General features: G+C 48.5%; 1 protein-coding gene across 4 annotated transcripts in view; it reads left to right on the forward strand.

Moving 5' to 3' along the window:
- Nucleotides 1–22228, forward strand: part of NRF1 (nuclear respiratory factor 1) — a 75398-nt gene that overhangs the window by 36654 nt on the left and 16516 nt on the right. For all 4 annotated transcript variants that reach the window (XM_074869624.1, XM_074869626.1, XM_074869625.1 and 1 more), the window contains exons 8-10: nt 2167–2268; nt 5535–5692; nt 10363–10487. In XM_074869624.1, the coding sequence (XP_074725725.1) occupies nt 2167–2268; nt 5535–5692; nt 10363–10487 (385 nt within the window). The remainder of the gene's footprint in view (nt 1–2166; nt 2269–5534; nt 5693–10362; nt 10488–22228) is intronic.

Here is a 22228-nt window from a genome sequence, read left to right on the forward strand (position 1 = left end):
GCTGAGGCCAACTGAAGGAGTTTCACTAAGGCCAAATGCCGGGTTCTGCCCTTGGGCCACAACAACCCCCAGCAGCGCTACAGGCTTGGGGAGGAGTGGCTGGAGAGCTGCCAGTCAGAGAGGGACCTGGGGGGGGATTGATAATGAGCCAGCAGTGTGCCCAGGTGGCCAATGAGGCCAATGGCATCCTGGCTTGTATCAGCACTAGCGTGGCCAGCAGGGACAGGGAAGGGATCCTACCCCTGTGCTCAGCACTGGTGAGGCTGCCCCTTGATGAGTGGGTTCAGTTTTGGGCCCCTGACTCCAAAAAGCCCATTGAATGACTCGAGCGTGTCCAGAGAAGGGCAACGGAGCTGGTGCAGGGTCTGGAGCACAGGTCTGATGGGGAGCGGCTGAGGGAACTGGGGGGGTTTAGTGTGGAGAAGAGGAGGCTGAAGGGAGACCTCATGGCCCTCTGCAACTGCCTGAAAGGAGGGTGCAGAGAGGGGGGATGAGTCTCTTGAGCCAAGGAACCAGCGGCAGGCCAAGAGGGAATGGCCTCAAGCTGCGCCAGGGCAGGGTCAGACTGGCTCTTAGGAAGGATTTCTTTGCAGAAGGGGTTGTTGGGCGTTGGAATGGGCTGCCCAGGGCAGGGGGGGAGTCCCCATCCCTGGAGGGGTTGAAGAGTCGGGCTGACCCAGCGCTGAGGGATCTGGTGGAGTTGGGAACGGTCAGGGTGAGGTTCATGGTTGGACTGGAGGAGCTTCAAGGGCTTTTCCAACCGAGACGATTCTGAAATTTTGTCTTTATGTTTTAGCCCGCAGACTTGTTAACCCAATGCCCCCACCCGAAGAAGCAGTCTCATCCTCTCTCTTCCCCACTCCCATCCCTTGTTATCCTGTTATGGCAGTACAAACATTTCTGCAGCTGTTTGGTCGAGTGATTCAGGGATCTGACCTGGATTTAACAAACCCATTTACGAACAAATGCAGTTCACTGTGTGGCTGCACAACGCCTGTGGTGGCAATGGGATGGAGCGAGGGGAGGAGAGGTGTTGTGACTGCCTTTCTTTAATGGCATGAAACTTATCTTAATCTACAGCATTAGGTAGTTATGTGCCCCCTGTTCTTCATCTTACCCCTGAAGTGTAATATATATATTGCAAACACCAAATATATATTTACCTAATGATGTCCCCTGCAGCAAGGATGCCTCTTGCACTGTTTCACAGAGGAGGATTCAGGGCAGAAGGGGCTGTGTTCAAGCAGTGCCTGAGTGTTCCTGCTGTTTTCCCTGCGTTCCCCGTGGTGGGGGGCAGGTTCTGGCAGCTCAGGATGTCCAAAATTTAAGTACTCTCTTGAAACTTCCCAAGAGCTCCCTGTGGGTGTGGGATTTGCATTTCAATTTCCCCCGTGCCTCTGCCTCCAAACCTCCACTGCCCTCCCATACTGAACTGGCCCAGCGGTTTGTCCCATCATGTTTTTAGTGAAGTCTCAAACATCATTTTCTGTTGGCTGTTCTCATCTCGCAGCCATGAAGATAAAAACATGGTGTGTGAGTTTGTTTGGATTTGTTTTGGTTTTTTTTTTTTTTTTAAAAAGAAAGCTTTTCAGTGATTGTTACAGCTTTCTGTTCCCCCCGCCAAGGCCTGGCAGACTTGCCAAGCTGGTTCTGTTTGCTCACCTGCTAAGGTACGTTTTCCCTTTGACTAGTGTTCTTTTAGGTGCTGGGCACCTGAGATCCCATTGACTTTCTGGCATTTATAGGTTTAATTCTCTTTAGAAACAAAACTGCACACCTCCCTGCCTTTGTCTTTTCCCAGCTGTTAAATAAGGAAAAGGGAATTTCCAAAGGCAATGGTGTATCGAGGATGAGCTAATCTTTGCCGTGTGCCTGGAGACAAGAGATATGAACGTAGGGGACAGCATGAGAGCTGTGCAAAACTTGCTGCTGGGCCGTATCCACTCTGGAAACTGCCACAGAGTAACGTGGCTCTAGCGTGTGATTTCATCCCCCAGCCCTTTGAGACAGCTCCGTATTTCCTCTGAGCTCTGCAATTACTATTAATGTCTGTGTGTGCACGATGCTTTTTAATCTGAGAGCATTGGAGTGTCCCTTTGCCTGAATTATGAGGACATTTTCCTGCAATAACAAACGTGTTTAACGGCATTTTGTTGGCTTCCATAGGTTGGCACTGGTGCCACAGTTGCCACGCTGGCTGATGCCTCAGAGTTGCCTACCACAGTTACCGTCGCACAAGTCAATTATTCTGCAGTGACTGATGGAGAGGTAAGGGCCTGGGTCGTGTTCGTGGTGCACAAACCAGAATTGTCCTGTCTGAAGTTCAATGGAATTAAATATTTTCTAAATTAAGTTGTCACGGAAAACACCGAGCCTTGCTTCCTCACCCTGCAGTGTTAAGGGTTAACACACATGTGAACATAAGACTCTAAAATTTTCTATAGAAAGTGCTAAACTGTTGTCGCTTTGACACAGGAATGTACACATGCAATTATGGTGGAAGCCTCAGTTCTGAATTTCATACATTTTCCTTTTATATCTCCTATAGTTTATTTATTTTGAGAGATCTGCTGTAGCAGATAGAGACTTAATGACGTACACAAGTACACGTTCGTGTGTTCCTATTTAATGACTGTTTCGTGTGAGCTGTAGATCCTGATGCTGGTTTGTCAGTTCAGGGTTGGGAGCGATGCCTGGGATATTTTGAACCTGTGGTTAGCAAAGGATATTACATGGCTGTGGGCAAATCCTGCGAGTCTTTGGCCACTGATCTCTGGACAAAATGGGACTGTTCCTTTGCTGCAGCTTTTTGGGATTTACTTGCAAACCTCCCTGAGAGCACTGTGTAAATGCATAGTAGTGTAGAGACAACTGAAGATACTGTGGAGTTACTGTTCTATTTACTGTGAATGTTTCTTCCACTGCTTTACAACTTGGCAAAGTTGTTTCTATCCAGAACTCAACCGGGCCATTTGGATTCTTAAATCTGAATGCTCAAATTTGCATACATTTATTTTTCCACTTTTTTCTTTTTAATCAAGTAATAAAGGGGTTTTTTTTGTGTGTGTTTAAGGAACATTCCTTTAAGATTATGAAAGCTTTTTGAATTATTTTTTTTTTACCCTCCTCACCCCCAAACCCACCTTTAAATCAGGCTGCAGGTCTCTTTCTGCCCTTTTGCTCGCTGGAATTTCTGGCAGGCCAGGCTGCGCGCAGGAGTGGCGCAGTCGGGGCTGCTCTGCGTGAATGGGGCTGTCACAGCGAGAGGTGGCAGCACGAAACAGCTTTGTGCTGCACCAGACCCTGTTCCCATCACAGTGAAGCAGCCTGGCTCCGGGGCCGTGACCTTGAAGCACTTTGTCGCTGCTTGGAGGGTTTTCAAGAACCAGTTCTGTCTCTTGAGATCTGACAGAAATTTTTCAAAGGCACAAATACAAATTGGGGGAACACAGGCATCTAATTCCTAATGTGAACAGGACATCTCAGCGATATCTTGGACAAAATAAAGATACAAAAATAAACTTGCTTTGAGGAATGAGTGCAGTTTCTCTGCACAGATAGAGCCACAGCCTGCTGGCAGCCTCTCTAGGGACTCTTTTGTCCTGCTGTCTCTTGCTGTGTGAAGATCTGAGTTAGCTCTGAGTAAGCTGATGTGTTTATAGGATGCCGAGTAGTGTGGAGCAGGGATGCTTGCTAGGATCTCAGCAGCACAATCTTCATGTGAGTGTGGAGAAGAGCCTGGACAATCCCCACTTTTTCTCCAGGCCTTATTCCGTCCCTGTTCTGACACAGCTTAAGCATCTTTCCGGGGCCCCGTGTGTCACAGCGGAGACCTGCCTTATCACTCAAATGTGTGTTGCCATGTATTTGAAAAAAATGTATGTCTGTTCTTCTGCATGGGTGGGAAGGGTGTCTTTCCCAGCTTGGGCTTGCTTCGGTTGGGTTTTGGCATGGCTAACAACTAACACAAACTCTCTTGAGATCTCTGCCATCTGCAACTTCTTCCTCTCTGGGCACTCAAACCTAGTTGCATCTTTCCTAAAAGCCATTGCCTTCCCTAAAATCAACTTCCTTTCTCCTTTTCACGATGCACTATCTCACTGCTTCCTCCCTGCTTTGGATCCTTCCGCCCAGGGTCAGCTCTGGGCGCAGGAGAATGAAGCAGTTGCCTTCTTGAACATCAGATGGCTGGGGATGGCTAAAGAGCTCCAAGTGCCAACTTTGCCTGCGCCCAAGTGCTCGAAAACCAGATTGGCAGCAGCTGAGGAGTGTGTGATAGCAGATGTGAGTGAGAGCGCGACAGCTTCTCTCTCCCTCTCTGCTCTGTGATGGGACTAACCCTTTTCTTGCCCAAAGGCAGCAAAATTTGCTTGTCCTTTTGTGGGGAGCCTTGCGCCAGCTCTGCTTCTGTGGACTTATTAGCTTTCTTCGTCTTAACAAATTGAGGGCTTAGTTTTTCATCACCTTCTACAGCATTCTTACTTGTGAGTCTCAGCAAGATGGTGAGTGGCCTGAAACATTTATGGAGATGAGAACAGTGATGGGAGGGTGGGGGAAGATCTTCATCTTGCAAATCAGCCAGTAGGATTTGTCAGCTGATGTGCCTTCATCCTCCACTTCTGTAGAATTTTTTTTTTTTTTTTTTTTTTTTTGGTCCAGTGCATATTTCTAGTTCATGTCCTGGTGGATTTTGTGGCTCATTATCTCATTAACTCATTATCTCTTGAGTTGTGAAGTCCCAAATGGAGAAACGTGGACAAGGTGAAAAATGAGCGACCGAGACTGGGTGAAGTTTCAATAATATGAAACCTATCTACGTAAAGGTCTGAAGTAAGGGAGTTGAAAGTACCTGAAATATATGAACAGAGTACTTTCCATCTGCCATCTTCTTTTATTAAGTATATTGCTGCAACACAAAGAAATTCCAGTTGGCTCAAACCCACCCAAGTTCACAATTGTTGTACAAATAAATCCTGAACGGGAACATGGACTGTTCCCCCAAATGACAGCAGATGGGTGCAGACAAATCGAAATGGTGAGGCAAGCACAGCCCTTTTCCCTATGGGATGTGATCCACACTTGGGGTTCCAGCACTGCAGAAATGCAGCAACTTAATAAACTGCCCAGGCTGGCTGGCAGTCATCCGAGCACAGCAACGATCAACACCGCTCCGTTTTGTTGCGGACGTGGCCGGACAAGAGGGATTTGTAGGAGCTTGAGAGGCTTCGCAGATGTTTATGGGGTGTGCTTTCCGTGCACGTGAGAAAACGAAGGTTCTTGTTTGAACATACAGAGAACAGCAACTAAAATCATGGCTAATTAGAGAAACCCGTGGCTGATAGAGGGTTGTAAGGTCCAGCAACGTTCTCAGATGGATCCCAGGCTTCCTCCCTTTTTTTCTGTGTCTCATAGAATCAGAGCATGTGCAGGATTCTGCAAAGACCACTTGAAACTATCTGACTCTTTAGGAGGCAGCTGTGCATTCATGGCATAACATCCTATCCTAGGGCCTTTCTTTTTGTTTTTCCCTATAGGTGGAGCAGAACTGGGCAACGCTACAAGGGGGTGAGATGACTATCCAGACGACGCAGGCATCAGAGGCCACGCAGGCAGTGGCATCATTAGCAGAAGCAGCAGTGGCAGCATCTCAGGAGATGCAACAAGGAGCAACTGTTACCATGGCACTCAACAGGTATGGGTGAGAGATGGAGGCTTGAAGCACACATGCATGACATTTCCTTCTAGGTTTTCACTCTAATGGCGCAAAGACCACTGTGTGCTGTCCCAGTAGAGGCTTTTCTTTAGCAAATTCCTGTCAGCTTATGTCCAGGTGTCTGCAGGACAGTTCCTGATTTCCACTGTAACTATAGAACACTGACATGGAAATTTCCTGAAAGGGGAAAGATGAGTAGTAACTGTACCCTCTAAATGATCTCATTTGTACAGCAAGGATCCAGTTACAGAATTGAGCTTGCTAAGCAAGCGAGTCGTGATGTGCTAATAGCACCTTTTAAGTATGCTGCTTTGTGTCTCCCTCAATATTATTAATTGTTTCTTACTAAAAGACTAAGGCTGAATTTCCCTGTTGTGTGGCAATATGGTCTCACTTCAGAAATCAGTCTCTTGTCCAGAGGCCAGTTTTTTGGGGGGTTTCTCCCAGACGTGTTTCTGAAGTAGAAGGTGAATGAGCTGCAATAGTAATGGTGCCTCTTCATCTTGGAATGAGCTCTGTTAGGTTTTTGGTTGTACTCGGGTTACCAAGATCTGCAGCATAGTTCTCTACGGGTCCATGCAGCAGGAAGCAGTGTCTTTGCTCAGCTCTGGTGAGTTGCTTAAGCTTTGCCTGCTGTTCTTAAAAACTGGAAGTGGCTGTGTCACACCACAACTGCACCCTGAGAGAGCAGGAGGACCGTAGGAAACATGCCATCAGCCCCAGCAGCATGGGTTTCACACTGCTGAGGTGTAGACAAAATATTTTCCTCATCCAAATCAAGATTCTGGTCTAGAAGCTGTTGACTGAACAGGCCTGGGTTAGGACAAGGCGCAAGTCCACACTGCTGATAGTTGGAGTAAAGCTCCGAGACCTTGGTATATACACAAATTACTAAAGCAGTGACCTTGATCTTGGGGGCACTCACAGCTCAGTTCCAAATTGCTGTTGCAACTGAATCACAAACACACGTAGAATTGTTTCTTCTCTTTGTGGTCCAGATTCAGGTCTATTGTGTGTGGTTTTTTGTGCTGCCACAGAAGGTTGGTTAAGTAGGGTTTTTTACTAGTAGTTTCATTGTAAAATTGCCTTTTAAAAACAAGTGACGTTTTTAGGACACCATAAGAACAACAACTAAAGTAACTAGGCATGGGGTTGCAGGAAGAAGCCCAATCTCCCGGAATCCAACTTGCAGGATTTTATCCAGCACGTTTCCAGGCAATAGATTTTTCTATGTGTTTTGGTTTTTAAAAAGTTTTTCTGGACTAGAACATCAGTGGGCTTTTGATTTTAATTTCATCCTATCACCACTAGTTTTAGCTCTTAAGGTCGCAATGAGCTGTTCCTTTACCTGCATTAGCTTAAGAAATGCAGAATCCTCAATAAAAAGAAGTGGTGTTAGAACTAAAAAGTGCCTTCTAGAAAATATGAATGGAAGAGCCTTCAACAAGTCATTTAGTCTCTGCTGTGCCTCAAGACAGGATCAGCTCCATTTATATCAAGGAAAACCCTGTGATAAGTCTGTTCAAACAGCTTGTACATCAGGAACGGTGTGAAGCCTGTAGCAGCATTGCAGTGGGAATCCCAGAATCATCTGGTTTGGAAAAGCCCCTGAAGATCCTCCAGTCCAACCATGAACCTCACCCTGACCGTTCCCAACTCCACCAGATCCCTCAGCGCTGGGTCAACCCGACTCTTCAACCCCTCCAGGGATGGGGACTCCCCCCCTGCCCTGGGCAGCCCATTCCAACGCCCAACAACCCCTTCTGCAAAGAAATCCTTCCGAAGAGCCAGTCTGACCCTGCCCTGGCGCAGCTTGAGGACATTCCCTCTTGGCCTGCCGCTTGTTCCTTGGCTCAAGAGACTCATCCCCCCTCTCTGCACCCTCCTTTCAGGGAGTTGCAGAGGGCCATGAGGTCTCCCCTCAGCCTCCTCTTCTCCACACTAAACCCCCCCAGTTCCCTCAGCCGCTCCCCATCACACCTGTGCTCCAGACCCTGCACCAGCTCCGTTGCCCTTCTCTGGACACGCTCGAGTCATTCAATGGCCTTTTTGGAGTGAGGGGCCCAAAACTGAACCCACTCATTGAGGTGCAGCCTCACCAGTGCCGAGCACAGGGGTCAGATCCCTTCCCTGTCAATGAGGGACCTCATGTTTTATTTCCCAGCTTGCTGTCACCCTCTTTGTCTACTGACCATGGTAGTGCTGGAGACCCTTCTAGGTGACTGTCCTCCGACACCCTTCCACGTGGAAGATGTGTGCTTTTTCCTTTGCCACAATATGCTCCTTGTAGCTTTCAGCTGTAGGACTGCAGTCTTTCCCCTGCCTGGAGGAAGATCCCAGCCAGGCTTCGCTCCTTGAAAGCTGGTGGCTTATCCCAGCTCTGGAAACTTTAGGCCTCTTTTACCTGAAAACTGCCATCCCTGAACCTTGTTCCGATGGCTGCTGACAGAGAGCAGAGTCTTTCATAGCCCTGCGTAGAGCGGTACATCTGCCAACTGCGCGACATGATGGATGACGCAACCTCTGTTAGGTTTGAGGATGGGAAGTATTAGGCCTTCTAGTAAAAGAGGACAAAGTGGAGGTGGGTAATTAATTCATTGATCTGAACCAATTAATGTTTGTGGAGCACACTGTAACTGGAAAAAGCTTTTATGCCACAGATCATTATTATTTTCAGGGATGCAACCGTAACAGATTATTAAAATGCTCAATTGCCCTTGAAAATGGATTCGACTAAGTGCTGTGTGAAGCCTGGGAAACAGGGTTACGCTGGTAAATGCATGTTTACTTCAGGTTTGCCGTGTTGTAGTTGGCTTTCCTGCGGTGTAACTGCCTTCACATAGCTGCAGGTTCAGAAGAGAGGTTAGCCAAAGGGAGGAAGAAAGCAGAACAAGAAAATATTCTGGTTCGTTAACAGTGTTTAAGAGCTACTCTGAGAGACAGAGGGGCTATTCAGATGTGAAAATACACCCTGAGTGAATACAGTTGGAAAGTGTACAGCATCTAAGCAGGAAATTGGGAAGGAGAAAGAATGAGTAGGAAGTACTTGCAAAATATTTGAGTCAATTGGTCTACCGGAGAATGAACAGGGCAGTTAAGGAAGAGCATCCTAAGGGAAGCTGAGGAAAATACCTACTTTAGTTCATTAAGGTAAGAAATGGTAGGACGTTCAGCTGCAGGAAGGAGGTGGCTTTGGAATTTTGTGACTAGCAGTAGGTCACTAGAAGTGGCTTAATAGTCATCCAACAAATCTGGAGAAATCTGGACGGCTGCTGAAGGACACTCACAGCACTCTGGCTGTGCAACCAAATGGCAAATAAAATATGGTGTCAATAAATGCCAAGTGATACACGTACAAAGAAATATCTCCCAATGAGGAACTGTATGCTACCAGTTACCATTCAGGAAGCATTCAGGGGACTATCCTCCAGGAATGTCTTATCACTGCTGCACGGATACTGTCAAAAAGGTTGAATATTAGGAATTGTAGGGAAAGGCATAGAGAACAAGCCAGGATTAGGCCCCTGCACTAACTCATGGTGTGTCTACGTCTTGAATAGTGTGAGAAATGGTCACCCCCCTCAAACAGATGTCTTACATCAGAAAAAATCTGGAAGGGACAAGAGTGATCAGAAGCCAGGAAGAGTCCTTGCACAGTAAGTGGACTGTGGCTCTTCAGCTTGGGAAGGAGATTACTGGAAGTCTGTGAAATCATGGGGAAAACAAAAAAGGAACAGTTATTTTCTGTTTCTCACAATATCAGACTTAAGGGCTGCCCAGCCAGACTGAGACAGTAGTTTTCAGAGTACCAGAATGCAATTTTTCTTCACCCAGCATCTAATTAAACATGGAACTCATTGCTACAGGAAGTTGTGGAAGCAAAAATTATAAATGGGTTTCAAAGGGGATTAGACAAATCAAACCTGATGGTCCAGATGCAGTCTCTGATGTAGGAAATCAATATGCTGCCGACCGTTGGAAGCTGAGAGGGTGTAGGAAGGGAAGGATCATACACACTCCTTCCTAAATATCTGATACTGGCTGTTCTCACAGCAGGGCTGCTGCACGAGAGGGACCTTTGGTCTGACCTCATCTGTATGGAGAAATTCAAGAATACTGTGCTAAGCTACGGATCACTCATTAAAAAGAATTATTAAACCACTTGGCTGGGGAGAAGTACTCCATCTTAGCTAAATACAGAGCTGCTGATGTGATCCTGGTAATGGTAAACCTCTGGGCCTGTTTCAGTGCAAGGTGAACTGGCTGAATTGGTAATGAAGGGGAAAGCTCTAAAATGTGTAGAGATCCGGAATGTGACAGTGCCAAAAGGATGACTTTTGTACCAGAAACTTACTTGGATTGACCAAAAGCTTTTAGTAAAGTCCTAAGCAAAAGGATAAGGTAAGAAGGCAGGGATGTTCTAAGAGATGTGCAAGCTGAAAAACGCCAGTGGAAGCAGCTTCTTCCCCTATATTCCTCCTCCACTGTAGATTTTTCTGCTCTGGATAACTTCATCTGGGCCCAGCAAGAATCCCTCCTTTCTGGATTTGTTCTCTTTGACATATGATGCCTGGTTAAAAGGGATGTTATTGGAATGATTTGTTTGTTTGGTCTTCCTCATTCTTCTTTCTCCTCTCCTGTGCCCACAGTGAAGCAGCTGCCCACGCAGTAGCCACGCTTGCTGAAGCCACTCTTCAAGGTGGAGGACAAATTGTCCTGTCTGGTGAAACTGCAGCAGCAGTAGGAGCACTTACCGGAGTCCAAGATGCCAATGGTAAGGCTGCCAGAAAGTTTTACTTTGTCTGGGGTTTTTTCTTTGTTTTTAGCTAGGGGTTTTTCCTCTCTTTTAATTGAAATGTCAAGTTTTTGCTAGTAAAATAGTTCTGCTTCACTGCAGATTGTCACTAACAAGGTTGTGACTTAAAAGCCCGGAACAAAATGGTAGTGCTAAGCTCTTGTTTACTGCCATAGTGCTGGTGGCTCTGCTCTTTTCCTCCTTCTGCCAGCTTGCTATTTAGTCTTAGTTTTGGGTGGGAAGACTGCTCCCGACTCTGTATCTGCACAGTGCCTGGCACAGGGAGGACCAGACTCAGTCAACTAACAGCTAGTTAGTGCCATAATAAACTCATCCCCAAAATGCTGCCCTGTGAAGTGGCAGAGAGCATGACCAGCGTTTTATTACCCACTCATTTCCTTCCTTTCTCAAGACTTTTTTTGTATGCTTGGTGGCTGCTCTTGAGCAACTGTCGCTTTTCTGCTTGGGTGGCACCTTCCAGTCATCCCTTGGCGGTCAGCCTCGGGTTGTTTGCCTCCTGCTTTATTTTCCATCTTGCCACCATAGTCAGTTGCTTGGTTCCAGGGATTCTCTGTAGCGTTTCTCACTTATTATCTGGATGTCTCTTCTGCCAAGTCTGGCGACTTCCACAGTTATTCAAACTAAGCTGTAGTGAATAAAACAGAAATTGGTTCAAGAGACGATACTGGAACGTATGAACAAGTTGGTGCTTGTCCACTGCATCCAGTTGCCCTGTACTTCTGCCTGATGCCTTTCCCATTCTTTCCCAGTTCAGAGGTGAAACTCACTGGTTATTTTGATTAAATGAAAGGAGGTGTGTCAAAATAAGCTCAAAAAGGATGCAAAGTGTGAAGTTGTAAAGAAACGTCACCTTGAGCATTGGGGCTATGTGGACCCTTAATTTTCAAAGGGGGAGCAAGCATGTGCAGTTGGGTGGCAGAGCAATGACTTCTTGCCTTGTCACTTTGTGTGTAAAGCAGAAATCTGGCTAGATGAGACCTTGAGTTTGACATCCATCAAAATCCTCATCTCATAGGGAGCACGCTTGTTTTAAAACATCAATATTTAGTTTGCAGCGAAAACGGGACAGTGGAGGGAAGAGTAATTTTACTCAGGGCGTTCGACTTGATGTCACTTGCTGTGGAGTCAGCCAGCCTGAAGAGGGAGCAGAAATGAAGTGAAAACCCTGTCCTCAGAGCTGGGAATACAGCTGATCTTGAGAGGGAAGAGTAGGGTTGGGTTGTATTCCGCTTTGCCGGCAGCCTGGCATGAGGGGAATAAGCGACGTGTGTTTATCGAAGGAAGGATCTGACCCTGGATGCTCAAAACCGGCAACTAATCAGATTTGTAAAAGCACGTTAGTGTCCTTTAGCAGATCTGCACCCCTGACTTCTTTTGGTCTGCTTCCAAAATGCTTTCATGGTCTGGATTCCTCTGGATGCTTTCCCTAAAAAACTCTCCTCCTCCACACCCTTCCTGAGTCACTCCACCTCACTCACCCAGCATTAATAACATTTTAATGCAGGCTGGGCTTTTTTTCTTTTTTTTTTTTTCTTTTTTTGTTTTTTTTTTAGCAGCAGAGTTGGAAATCAGGTGGCATTTAGAGTGCATTAAGGGGAAAGACTGCAGCATTTTCCTCTGTGCAAAACCTCGCCCGCAGCCCCTCGCCTTGTTTCCACTCTTCTTCGATTTGCTCTAATCTCCGGTGGTATTAAGGGGAAGGGCTTTGTCGGCGCGGCAGTCCTTGGAAGCGCCATGCTGTTAGTTTTATTACGTAACCAGCTAATATATCTCCCTTAGGGATGGAGGAGATGTTGGTATCCATTCCTGCTGTCTCTGTCTGGGGATGGAGAGCAGATGGATTTTCAGCGTTGGCACTGTCGCGGAGGATTTGTCTGCTTTCTCCGTACCCTGAAGCCCAGGGTGTGAGTGGGAGCGTCCTCTTGGACACCGGTGCTCAGTTATTTGATGCAGTGGGGACAAACTGCTCTGCATGCCCTTCTGTCGGGAGGAGATGAAATGGGGAGTGATTTTGTGCAATTGGTTGCAGAAAGGAGAGGGGGAAAACAACTGCCAGAACCATAACGATATTAAACAGCAAATTCCCCCGGCTCGATGTTGCTTGCAAAGTCTTCATTTGCTGATATTTCCAATAAATGCTTCTCTCTAGGAATGCTCTTACCCTTCTGTAGGTCCTTTCTGAGGGATTCCAATCCCTTACCCATGGCACTTTCCCTGGAAGGGACATAAATTTATCCCCATCCTATTGGTAGGGAAAAGGAGACAGTAGTTTAACAAAATTGCTTGAGGTCAGGTGAGGTGTTTCATTCCTGATTTTAGCCATTAGATGTAATTATTCTCTTCTTAAAATTTCTTGTTTCTATCTTGATTTTTCCCATCCGTTCTCTGGCATCTGAATAATAATTAAGTGATACAAAAGAACCAAGACGGCTAAAAAGAGGCAACTCTTCTGTATGTTTGCGGATGTCTCGAAACTAGGGCTGAATTCGGTCTTGCAGGGAGCTCAGCAGCGTGGCTGAACTGCAAAAGGGCTGCAGATAATCTTGTGATCGGTTACGTTTATAGCTAAGGGAAATAAGATCTCCTGCTCCCATGCAGTGTCAAACTAGCTAAGTGCATTACGGTTTCCTTGCTACTCTGGAGCATCTGCTCCGAGTCGAGATGCTGAAAGCAATGACCCCATGGTTTGAGCCTCAGATGTTTTGTTCTGAAGTGGCTGGCATTAAAGCAAAGTAATACTCAAAGCAAGTGAAGGGGGTTGTAGCAGCACCGATTTCTGAAGTTGGCTGGAAACTGAAAATGCTCTGCTAAGAGGAAACTCTGCGCTCTGGGGCTGCTTTCGGTGTGCGCTCTGAGCAGCTCCCTGTGATGGGCTGGCGCTGGAGCCGTCCCAGCCCGCCAGGGCCCGAGGAGAGAAACTCGATCGGCGTTGGAAAGGAGAGGTGACGGTGCCAGCCTGCAGTCTGGGCCTCGCTCGCTGGAGCATCCTCATACTGCAGCTTTTGTTTGACATTGATCCGAGCGGGGGCTTGAAAGCTGCTCGGGCTACGGGCTTCCTGGCTTCATCTTGAAATATTGATGAAGCTTTTGCCTAAGCGGTACCTGCACAGGGCTGTAGCAGTGCGCAGTGCTGCCCGTGAAGGGCAGAGCAGACTCCCTGCCCGAGGAAGGTCGGTTTAACAGCCTCGGTGTTGGGGTTATGGCAGCTTTGCGCAGTGTGCGGCATTTTGAAAGGCTGATTTGAGGGTGAGAGGGGTGATATGCTCAAAGCTCCAGCTGGGGTTCAGAACAGGGTGTGGAAGGAGGCACAGTGGAAAGAGCTGGTGTTGGGAAGAGAAGTGGTAGTGGACGATGTGAAACCAAGCTGTGACCGGGGAATTGATTTAACAGACCTGAGCTAGGCACAGCCAGAGCCCCAGTGGATCCTTGCTTGTGCACTTTGGTCCTCACGTGCGGCACTACTGCTCTTCTTCCTGCCCCCAAAGCACGTTTGACTGATGTATCTCCTCCCTGTGCTGCTGGGGATGCTCCTGGGAGTGCTGGTGTGTGGCGGTGTACAGGTGGGCACTAAGAGGAGCCTACAGTGAGTTTTGCCCTTCTCCATCCCCCTCAGTCATCCAAAAAAATCCAAGCCCAGTTCTCCATACAACCAAAGGGAGCCGTGCTTACGGCTGGGGGTGAGCCAGGATTATCGAGTTGTGATGGAAGCCCGGGGAGAGCATTAGGACTCTGACGTGGGCAAAGGGGGATTAGCAAGCTCTCTGCTTTCGCAAACAGAGGAAATAAGGCATCAGCACAGGAGCGCGTCTTGCAAGTTAGCGTAGGATCAACAAGCCTATAGTGGCATTTAGGGTGATGGGGAACTTGCTGCGCAGAAGAGTTGTTCCAGTTAGCAACTTCTATATCAGAAGTGGTTTAAACGCTGAAAAGGCTTCAGCTCTGGGTGAGGCTGCTGAGCTTCCCGCACAAAATCAATAAGGTGTCAGGTGGAAACCTGTCTCCACCCTCGGCTGCGCAGATGGGAGATGGGGAACCCTCCTCTCGGCAGCACGGAGACCTCCAGGCCTGGAGCGCGGCTGCTAGTCCCATCCGGCTCTGTGTAGGCTGTTTACAGTTGAAAGCACATCCAGGAGGGGAAGGCGGGAGTTGAGATCCTGTCCTCTGGGCTCTGCCTGTCTCCTAGAGAGGGTGAAAGCAGAGGGAGATACGTCGGGCAAACCCAGCGCAAGGGAACTGCCTGTTCTTGCTTTTGGATGCCTCGGGACAGGGAGGTGCAGCCCACTGATCCACTGGTAACTGGTGGCTTTTTTTGCATGAGGAAAAAAAAAAAAAAAAAAAAAACGGGGGGGGAGGCTTGGAGGCTAATCTGCTGCAAATGTCAGTCGTTCAAAAGAATATATTTTTTTTCCCTTTTGGATCTCCTTTTTAGGGAAGATGGACCCAAATGAGTCGCTAGCAACTTGGCGAAGCGCGGATCAGCTTGCTTGCATCCAAACAGCCAGGAAGGAGAGACTTGAGCTTTTTGTAGGGTCTTCCCAGTGGGAACAGATTATTTTTTTTTTTTTTAATGAAGCATTACCCTGAAACAGGTATGATTTAATCCCGATCTGAAGGAGAAGTGAGGAAAATCATTTTTGCAGGTGTGTTTCAGATGACAGGGGAGAAGAGAGGCCGGTGGCAACCGGCAAAGAGAGCTGAAGTGGATGAGTATGAGTTCAGGGTGCGTGCACTGAGCAGATCCAGGACCAGGGAAAAGTGTTTCCTGGAGGACGAATTGCTGTGCATGAATGAATTATTGTCAGCAACAGGGCCGTGATGCACTCTGAGTAAAATATGTTGGCGTAAACCTCGGTTAAAACAAGCTTATTCTGTCTCAGGTACATGCAGTTCCCTGCGTGTGCCCTGTAGAGCGGGGAAACTTGAGCGCAGCTCAGCCATCTCTGTGTCTGCACCCCTCCATGTCAGCATCTGGCCGTCCGGGGAGCCCCAAGTGTGGGTGGTGAGGAATATGTTGGGCTGGTGGGACACCAGCCACAGGTTTAATGCCAACAGTCAGCACGGTGCTGCTGGTCTTTCCCAGCACAATGAGGGCCAAAATATTTCCAAGACCACTGCTCCTTTTGCACAGAACCTTACCAGCACAGATTTCTGCTCGTTTTGGCACGGCTTGCCTTGCTGCTTTAAACCCATCCTGATGGATCTCATGGGGTTTGCTGCTGTCCTACGTTACTCTTGGGCAGCGCTGATGGTGCAGTTGCTTCAGGCTGCGTGCGCCTTTGGTTTGACATCTTGGGGCTGATGACAAGGCGGCTGCCGCTGACGATTAGGATTTATCTGTCCACCAACTGGGGCAAAAAATAGTGACTCAGACAAGTCCCTCTTGTACCACATTGATGGCCAGATTTTCCCTTTGGTCCAACCAACGGGGTGCAACCTACGCCAACGTGCAGTTGTGTTGTGTGGAGCCAGCAACCTGGCACAGATGGTTTGGGTGGTTTGAGTAGAGCAAGAGGCTGGAGGTGGATGCCACGGCCCTTGAGTTCTGCTGGCTTTAGGGCTTCCATTGGCTTGTTGAGGGACGTTGATAAGTCCCCTTGTGACCCTTGATGGAGATGCAGAATGGTTATTTCTGGGTACACTTTGGCTTTTGGGGTAGAGAGGCTCATGGGCACTATCATTTTATTTCCTTGGGGGAAAACATTTTTATATGATGAGCACTCGTGATGTACCACAGGTCTCTTTCCTCTTTGCAAAGGCAGCAGTGTCGGAGGAGCGCAAGGAGACCCTCTGGGTGGTTTTGTGCCCTTGTTTTGCATCCAAGTCTCATGTGAAGTCTACAGGCTGCTTTTTAGCTCTGAAACATGCCTCTGAGATTGCAAAGAGAGAAGGCAGCACCCTGGGGAGACACCAGGGGTTGCTTAGTTCCTGGCTTGATTTGTCGATGTCCCCTAAAAGACACTTGTCTCCTCAGCGTTTGCGATGGTGTTAGCGGTACCCTGAAAGGGAAGCCAGCTTCCCTGGGGGTAGGCAGTCACTGCCAAGTCCTTTGCTGTTTCATCACTTCTAGCATTTCTTTGAGCCCTGTTGGCTTCAGTGAGTTTCCACCCAGAAAATGAGCTGTGCCTCGTCTGGCCTTATCTCCCACCTTCTCGATGACCTTATGGCATCTCCAGCATCTCCTTTGCCCTCCCTATTTCCCCTCCCCTGGTGAGTTTTGACATCCATTCCTGTTTTCAGGCAGTTGAGACTTACAGGCTCTCCAGCTGTCACACTGATGCTGTCCCGGTTTAAGCATAGGCCATTTACCTTCCACGTGTCCTGAATTAGGGGAAATGGACAGGAGGGCTGGGTCTGTTTAAAAATTAAAGCTGATTACAAGGCATTAACATTACATTTAAAGAAATAGACAGCAGCCCTCCTCTCTCAGCATAGTTGCAATATGTTCCCTTTTGTTCTGGTCTGGAAGAGGAAGCAGGACTAGTATCGACTCCAGGCTGGGCAGGATTTCTTCTTTATCCATAAATTTAAAAAGAGAAGCTGCCTGATGTCTCCTGCAATACTTGAAAGCTGTTCTGGTCTTACTACCTAAAGCAGTTCCCATCTCTGCGATTGTAACAGGAAGCTCAAGTTCTTTCTGCTGATCTTGAATTTCTCTTGGAAAATTCAGATCTACTGACACGGTGTTCATCAATCTGTCTTCTGCATTGTTGTGTTGGGAAGCTTCATATTTGAGGGATCCCAAATTTTTAACACATGCATCCCCTCTAATGCCGAAACGCAGCTGTCTCGGGGGCAGCAGTCAGGAAGAAAACTCTTCCCCCCCCCCCCCCCCCCCCCCCCCCTCCCCATAAGGCTCAGTTTCACTGGTGCAGATGTTTGAGAAGGGCTTTGCACCTACACCAGTTTGGTTACAGCAGTGGTTTTGGGGTGCCTGCAAGAGATGGATATCCTAATTCTTTGGCAAGCTTTTGTCTAAAGATTGAGATTGAATACAGGCAGGAAAGGAATGACAGTCATTATATTTAGTATGTTTCCCTAAATATGTCTGGAAGTGCAGAACTGGATAGACAAACAGTTCCTTGCTTGCCACTGTTCCCAGCCCAAGAATCGGGATGGGAGGGGATGGAGGTATTTGTGTAGTCTGTCTGCAAGCAGATCTTGGTTCCGCTGTCTGGGGATCGGTGCTTTGGCCCCAGGTTGGGGTAGGGAGGTGCTCTCCTGACAAGCTGCACATCTTCAGTGTGGTGCTGTTTTATTTATAGCTCTTGGCCTAAAGAAAAGGGCACAGGTGGAGTCAGAAGACCAGCTCTGTGAAGCTGCCTAGCTGTGCGTCGCTCTCCTGACCCATCACAGATGCTGGCGAATCATTTTTCCAGGCCTCCCCCTCCATGCCTAACCTCACCCAGATCAGGGGCTTGGTACCAGCAGAGCTTCCTGGGGCTCCTGCTGCCTTTGCAGGGAGGGTGGTGGCACTCATGAAAGGACCAGAGACCACATCAGGCAGGGGAAGGCAGCTTTTTGCCATTTCTGCTGGACACGTCTATGCCAGCAGAGCTTGTCTGTGGATCTGAGCGTTCAAACCTGTAAGTGTTGAACTGGGTGGATGGTAGATTAAGCCGAGACTGAAACCAGCCTCTGCTTTGCTGCTCCTTTCTCTGTGCTCCCAGGATGAAGTTGATGTGTGGTGGATTCTGCCTGTAATAACAACTTACTCAAACCTGTGCTGAGCGTGTGGCAGCCCCCGCTCAGCTTTTTGAGCCCTGTGAAATGCTGGCTCACAGAGATTGTAGCCCATCTCTGGAAGACCTTCCAATTTAACAGCAGGCAGCCAAGGACAACTTCATCCTCCTGGCATGATCTCTGCTCATTCTCCTGCTCCTCCAGACAATCCCAAGTGAGAGGTCCCAGCTCGTCCTCCTCACACAGCGAGCCGCTTCCCAGAGTGGAGAAAGACTCGCCTCTTGAGTTGTAGGGTGTTGTTTCTTCTGCAACCTATCCCAACTGACCCCTTGTTGCCTGGGGGTGAGGATGGGCGATTGTCCCTGCTGTGGAGCAGCTGTAGCATCTGCCAGTGCAGATTTTAGCTCGCAAGGTGGCTGGTTTCCTGCTTAGAGAAATAACATCCCCTCATCTTCATCTGTGTAGTGATGCGTTGCGACCACAGACAGAGCTGGGGATGTCGTTGCTGTTTCGCTACCTGTGCCGTGCCACTTCTACCCCTTACACCATTCAAGGGCTTGGGGAATTGAGAGGGGCAGCCTGTGATTACACTGAATCAGGGCAGATGGAGAGGGGCTTTCTAATCCCCCTGCACCCCTGTGTCACAGCAGAACTGGGCTGCAATCTGCTGTTTCATGACAGCAGGGCGCAGTTCTTGCCTTCCCTAGCAGGTACCCTTGTGACTGTGAGCTGGGCTGGATCAGGCCACCCTCTCCCGCTGTGCACTGGAGAGCTGTGGAAAATGTTGCTGGGTTTTGAATGGATGGAGGCTCGTCTGACCCGAGGGCAGTTTGTGAGCTCCAGGCTCTTAATGGCTGTCAGTGGGCGTAGGGTGCAATCTGATCCAAATGGGAAGCTGGCTGAAATCCCAGCAAGCTGTTGTTACTGTGTGAGGCATCTTATGAAATGAGATGGGTTTTGTGAACTCCCCCCCGCCGGGCACCCCACTAGAAGGAGAAATACCCTGTAAGCGAAGCTACGAGCTGGGGCTTCCCCAGGTAGAGCTCTTTGAGGCATGGTTTGCGTGTCTCTCCATTTACGAAGCTCGTAGTCTTGTGTGTTAGATCAAAGTTCCCTCCCTGCGGAGCTACTCGTTCTTTCTGCTCTCAGCACAGCCTCCCCCACTCCGTGCTCCTCTTCGGACTGTGCGTTCCCACTTCCTAGGCGCACGATGTGCAGTAGATGTCTCCAAACTGCTCAAGGGGCTGTTTCTTTTCTTTGCCTTAAAAAGTGCTCTGCCCTCTTTGAAAACTGCCTCAGCTGCTTTCCTAGCAGGGTCTGACCTCTTGAGTTCCTCTATTGCTTTTTTCTGAGCGTGTCTAGAGGATCATTCTGTGGCTGTATTTATCCTCTTCATTGGATCTCCATAGCAGGGACTGATTTTAAAGCCTAAAAGCACAACCCCATCTGTCTTGTGCCTCTGGGGCATAGTAAAGAGCCCTGTCCTGCAACCACTGAGCCTGTGAGCGATCTCGCTTGCAGAAATGTTTTCATTTTCCACCAGACCTGCCTATGGCAGAATGATGAAGACGGCAGGTTTTAATTCATTTTCCTAAGTGGCCGCACTGGACCTTCAGACTTCTGTTTTTTCAAGTGAAACTTGTTCCTCTTCATTGGCCCTGATGTTCAGCGGTTAGATTTTGGGTTTGAAGAGGACAAAGTTTCTCACTACAGGATTGATTCATTTATGCTTTGAGGCGTCAGCAGGTTGTGATGCAACTCCACCGTGGCACCCCTGGGCTGGTGACCCTTGGGTGGCCTTGTCCGAAAGGTCGGTGGGACGCCCTCACCTGTGGGCACACAAGGAAGAGAAGGTAAATTTGTCACTGTAAGGACTGTTCCAGCCTTCCAGCATCTTGACTGCAGCTTGGTAAATGAACAGCATGAGAGTTAACCCCCGGGGATGTCCCTCCTCTGCCCTTTCGCTGGGTGAGTTCTAACGATAGCTGGGCAGAGGGCTTGAAGGTAAAACCATTTTTCCTTGCCCTCTGACCAGTCGGGAACGTTTTTCTTGCTGCCTTGGTGTTTCTCTGGGAGGTAAATCACAGTCGCAGTAGAGGGTGGTGTGTTTGTCCCTGGAGGCCCCTATCTCCCAGTGACCTTCTCAGCTCATGAAGACAGCTTGGCTTTGCTGTAAAGCAGCTCATGTGACAGCAGTAATCCGCAGCTAGTAAACAGCTGTGCAGGAAGATTGCAGGGGAATCGCCCTATTTTCCCCACACTGCAGACCCTGGCAGGCCAGCACACAGGAGCAGGACAGTGGCTACTGTTTGCTGAGGGAGGCTGCTCTCTCGTTGGCCACATGAGTCCATCAGCAGGTTGGGCTGTTGGAAGCCACACCAGCCACCACCGCAAAGCGCACTCGCCAGGTCAGGAGCGCACACGTGCTTCTGTGAGTTGACGTGAAGCTGTGAAACAGGTTCCAAGAAGAAAAAAAAGCAATTTCTCCTGAAGTGGTCTCCTCTGAATCTTTTCCAAACCCAGGGCTGGCATTTCTAAGCCTGAATTTGACTTGTTCCTCCCACCCCACATATCCTTTGGCTTAATTTATTCCTTGATGTTTACAAATTCCTCTGAGTAAAGATTTCTTCTGGTTCGTGTGGACTCACTTCTGCTCCAGGGACACTTGAGCACTGGTGGACTTTTTGTCATCTGCCCACAGAAAGTTAAAGTGCTCCCTGGAGAAGACACAAGCTCTGAGAAGGGAAGGACTGAGAGGCCACTAGCTTGGAATTGGTTTGAAATTAATCATGGTGGTATTGGTTATTCCCATACCCAGCTTACAGATTGTAGCAAACTTCCCCTCCCTATGGGTTTGCCTCCTCGTTGCCACAGAACTTCCTCATCTCCATTTCCCTCCCCCCATGATTTTAATCTTCAAAACCTCAAGTGTGTCCAAAGGCAAGTTCAGTGAACGGGGACTGGTGCTGACGAGTCGAAGGAGCTGATGACAGCTGAAGCAGGCCGTCTCCGACCGAGATCTGGGCTTGTGCAGCCAGAGGTTCCTGCACCGCGCAGGCAGCGGCAGCCACAAGCTGCCAGCAATTTGCCTCAATTCCCTCCAGGAAGGAGGTGCCTTTGATCAGGTAGGCAGCAGTTGCTTCGTACCCATGTAATCCCTTGGTTTTTCTACCGTCTCTGCCAGAAACCACCAGCAGTGTGCTTGTAGCTTCAATAAGTTGTCCACCAGTGGCCTGAGACAATCCCTCATTTCATGTCAGCTACAGAACAGCCTTCAGAAGTGGCCATCTGTTACCGCTGGCCTATGACAGATTTGAACGCGAGACCTCACAGTGAAAGGCTCTCTGCTATTCCCCTGAGCCGGCTGATCTCTTCCCTTCCACCCCTTCCCATCAAAAAAAAAAAAAAAAAAAGCTTTGTACTCCCAAGCATTAGGGGACTCTAATTGGTGTGTGCACGACAGGACCACTGCATTTAAATGGTGAACATATAGCTAATGGAAGCTGAGTTTTATTGCTGGCATAAATAGTATGTTCAACTCCTTTGAAGTCACAGGGATCAGCAGCCGGGGGTGCTTGTGTTCAATTATACACCATCAGTGAATTTGGCCCATGGTTGTTTCCTGTTGCTCTAACCCGCAGATGCGTTACGATGTCCTTGGCCAAATCTTCTCAGAGGTTCCTGGTACATTTTCTTTGCAAAAAAGGATCCGAGTCGTGCTTCCAAATAGGAGTTAAGTGTTCAGAGGTTTGAAGTCCCGCAGCAAATTAACAAGACCTGGGCTTGGCTGGGTTTTAGGCTTTCTGCTTGTTCGCTGCTGTCAGAGATGTGCTTTCTCACTCCTGGTCCGGACGGACTTGCGGTCCGTTCCTGCAGCCCGCGAGCAGGACTCCAGTCTGCATCATCCACAGCAGACGCAAAGCAGAAGGGATTCTCCAGCCACCTCAGCTCCTGTGTAACGCACATGAGCCAGCAGTGTGCCCAGGTGGCCAAGAAGGCCAATGGTATCCTGGCTTGTA

This window comes from Strix uralensis, chromosome 5, assembly GCF_047716275.1.
Source record: "Strix uralensis isolate ZFMK-TIS-50842 chromosome 5, bStrUra1, whole genome shotgun sequence".
NCBI lineage: Eukaryota > Metazoa > Chordata > Aves > Strigiformes > Strigidae > Strix > Strix uralensis.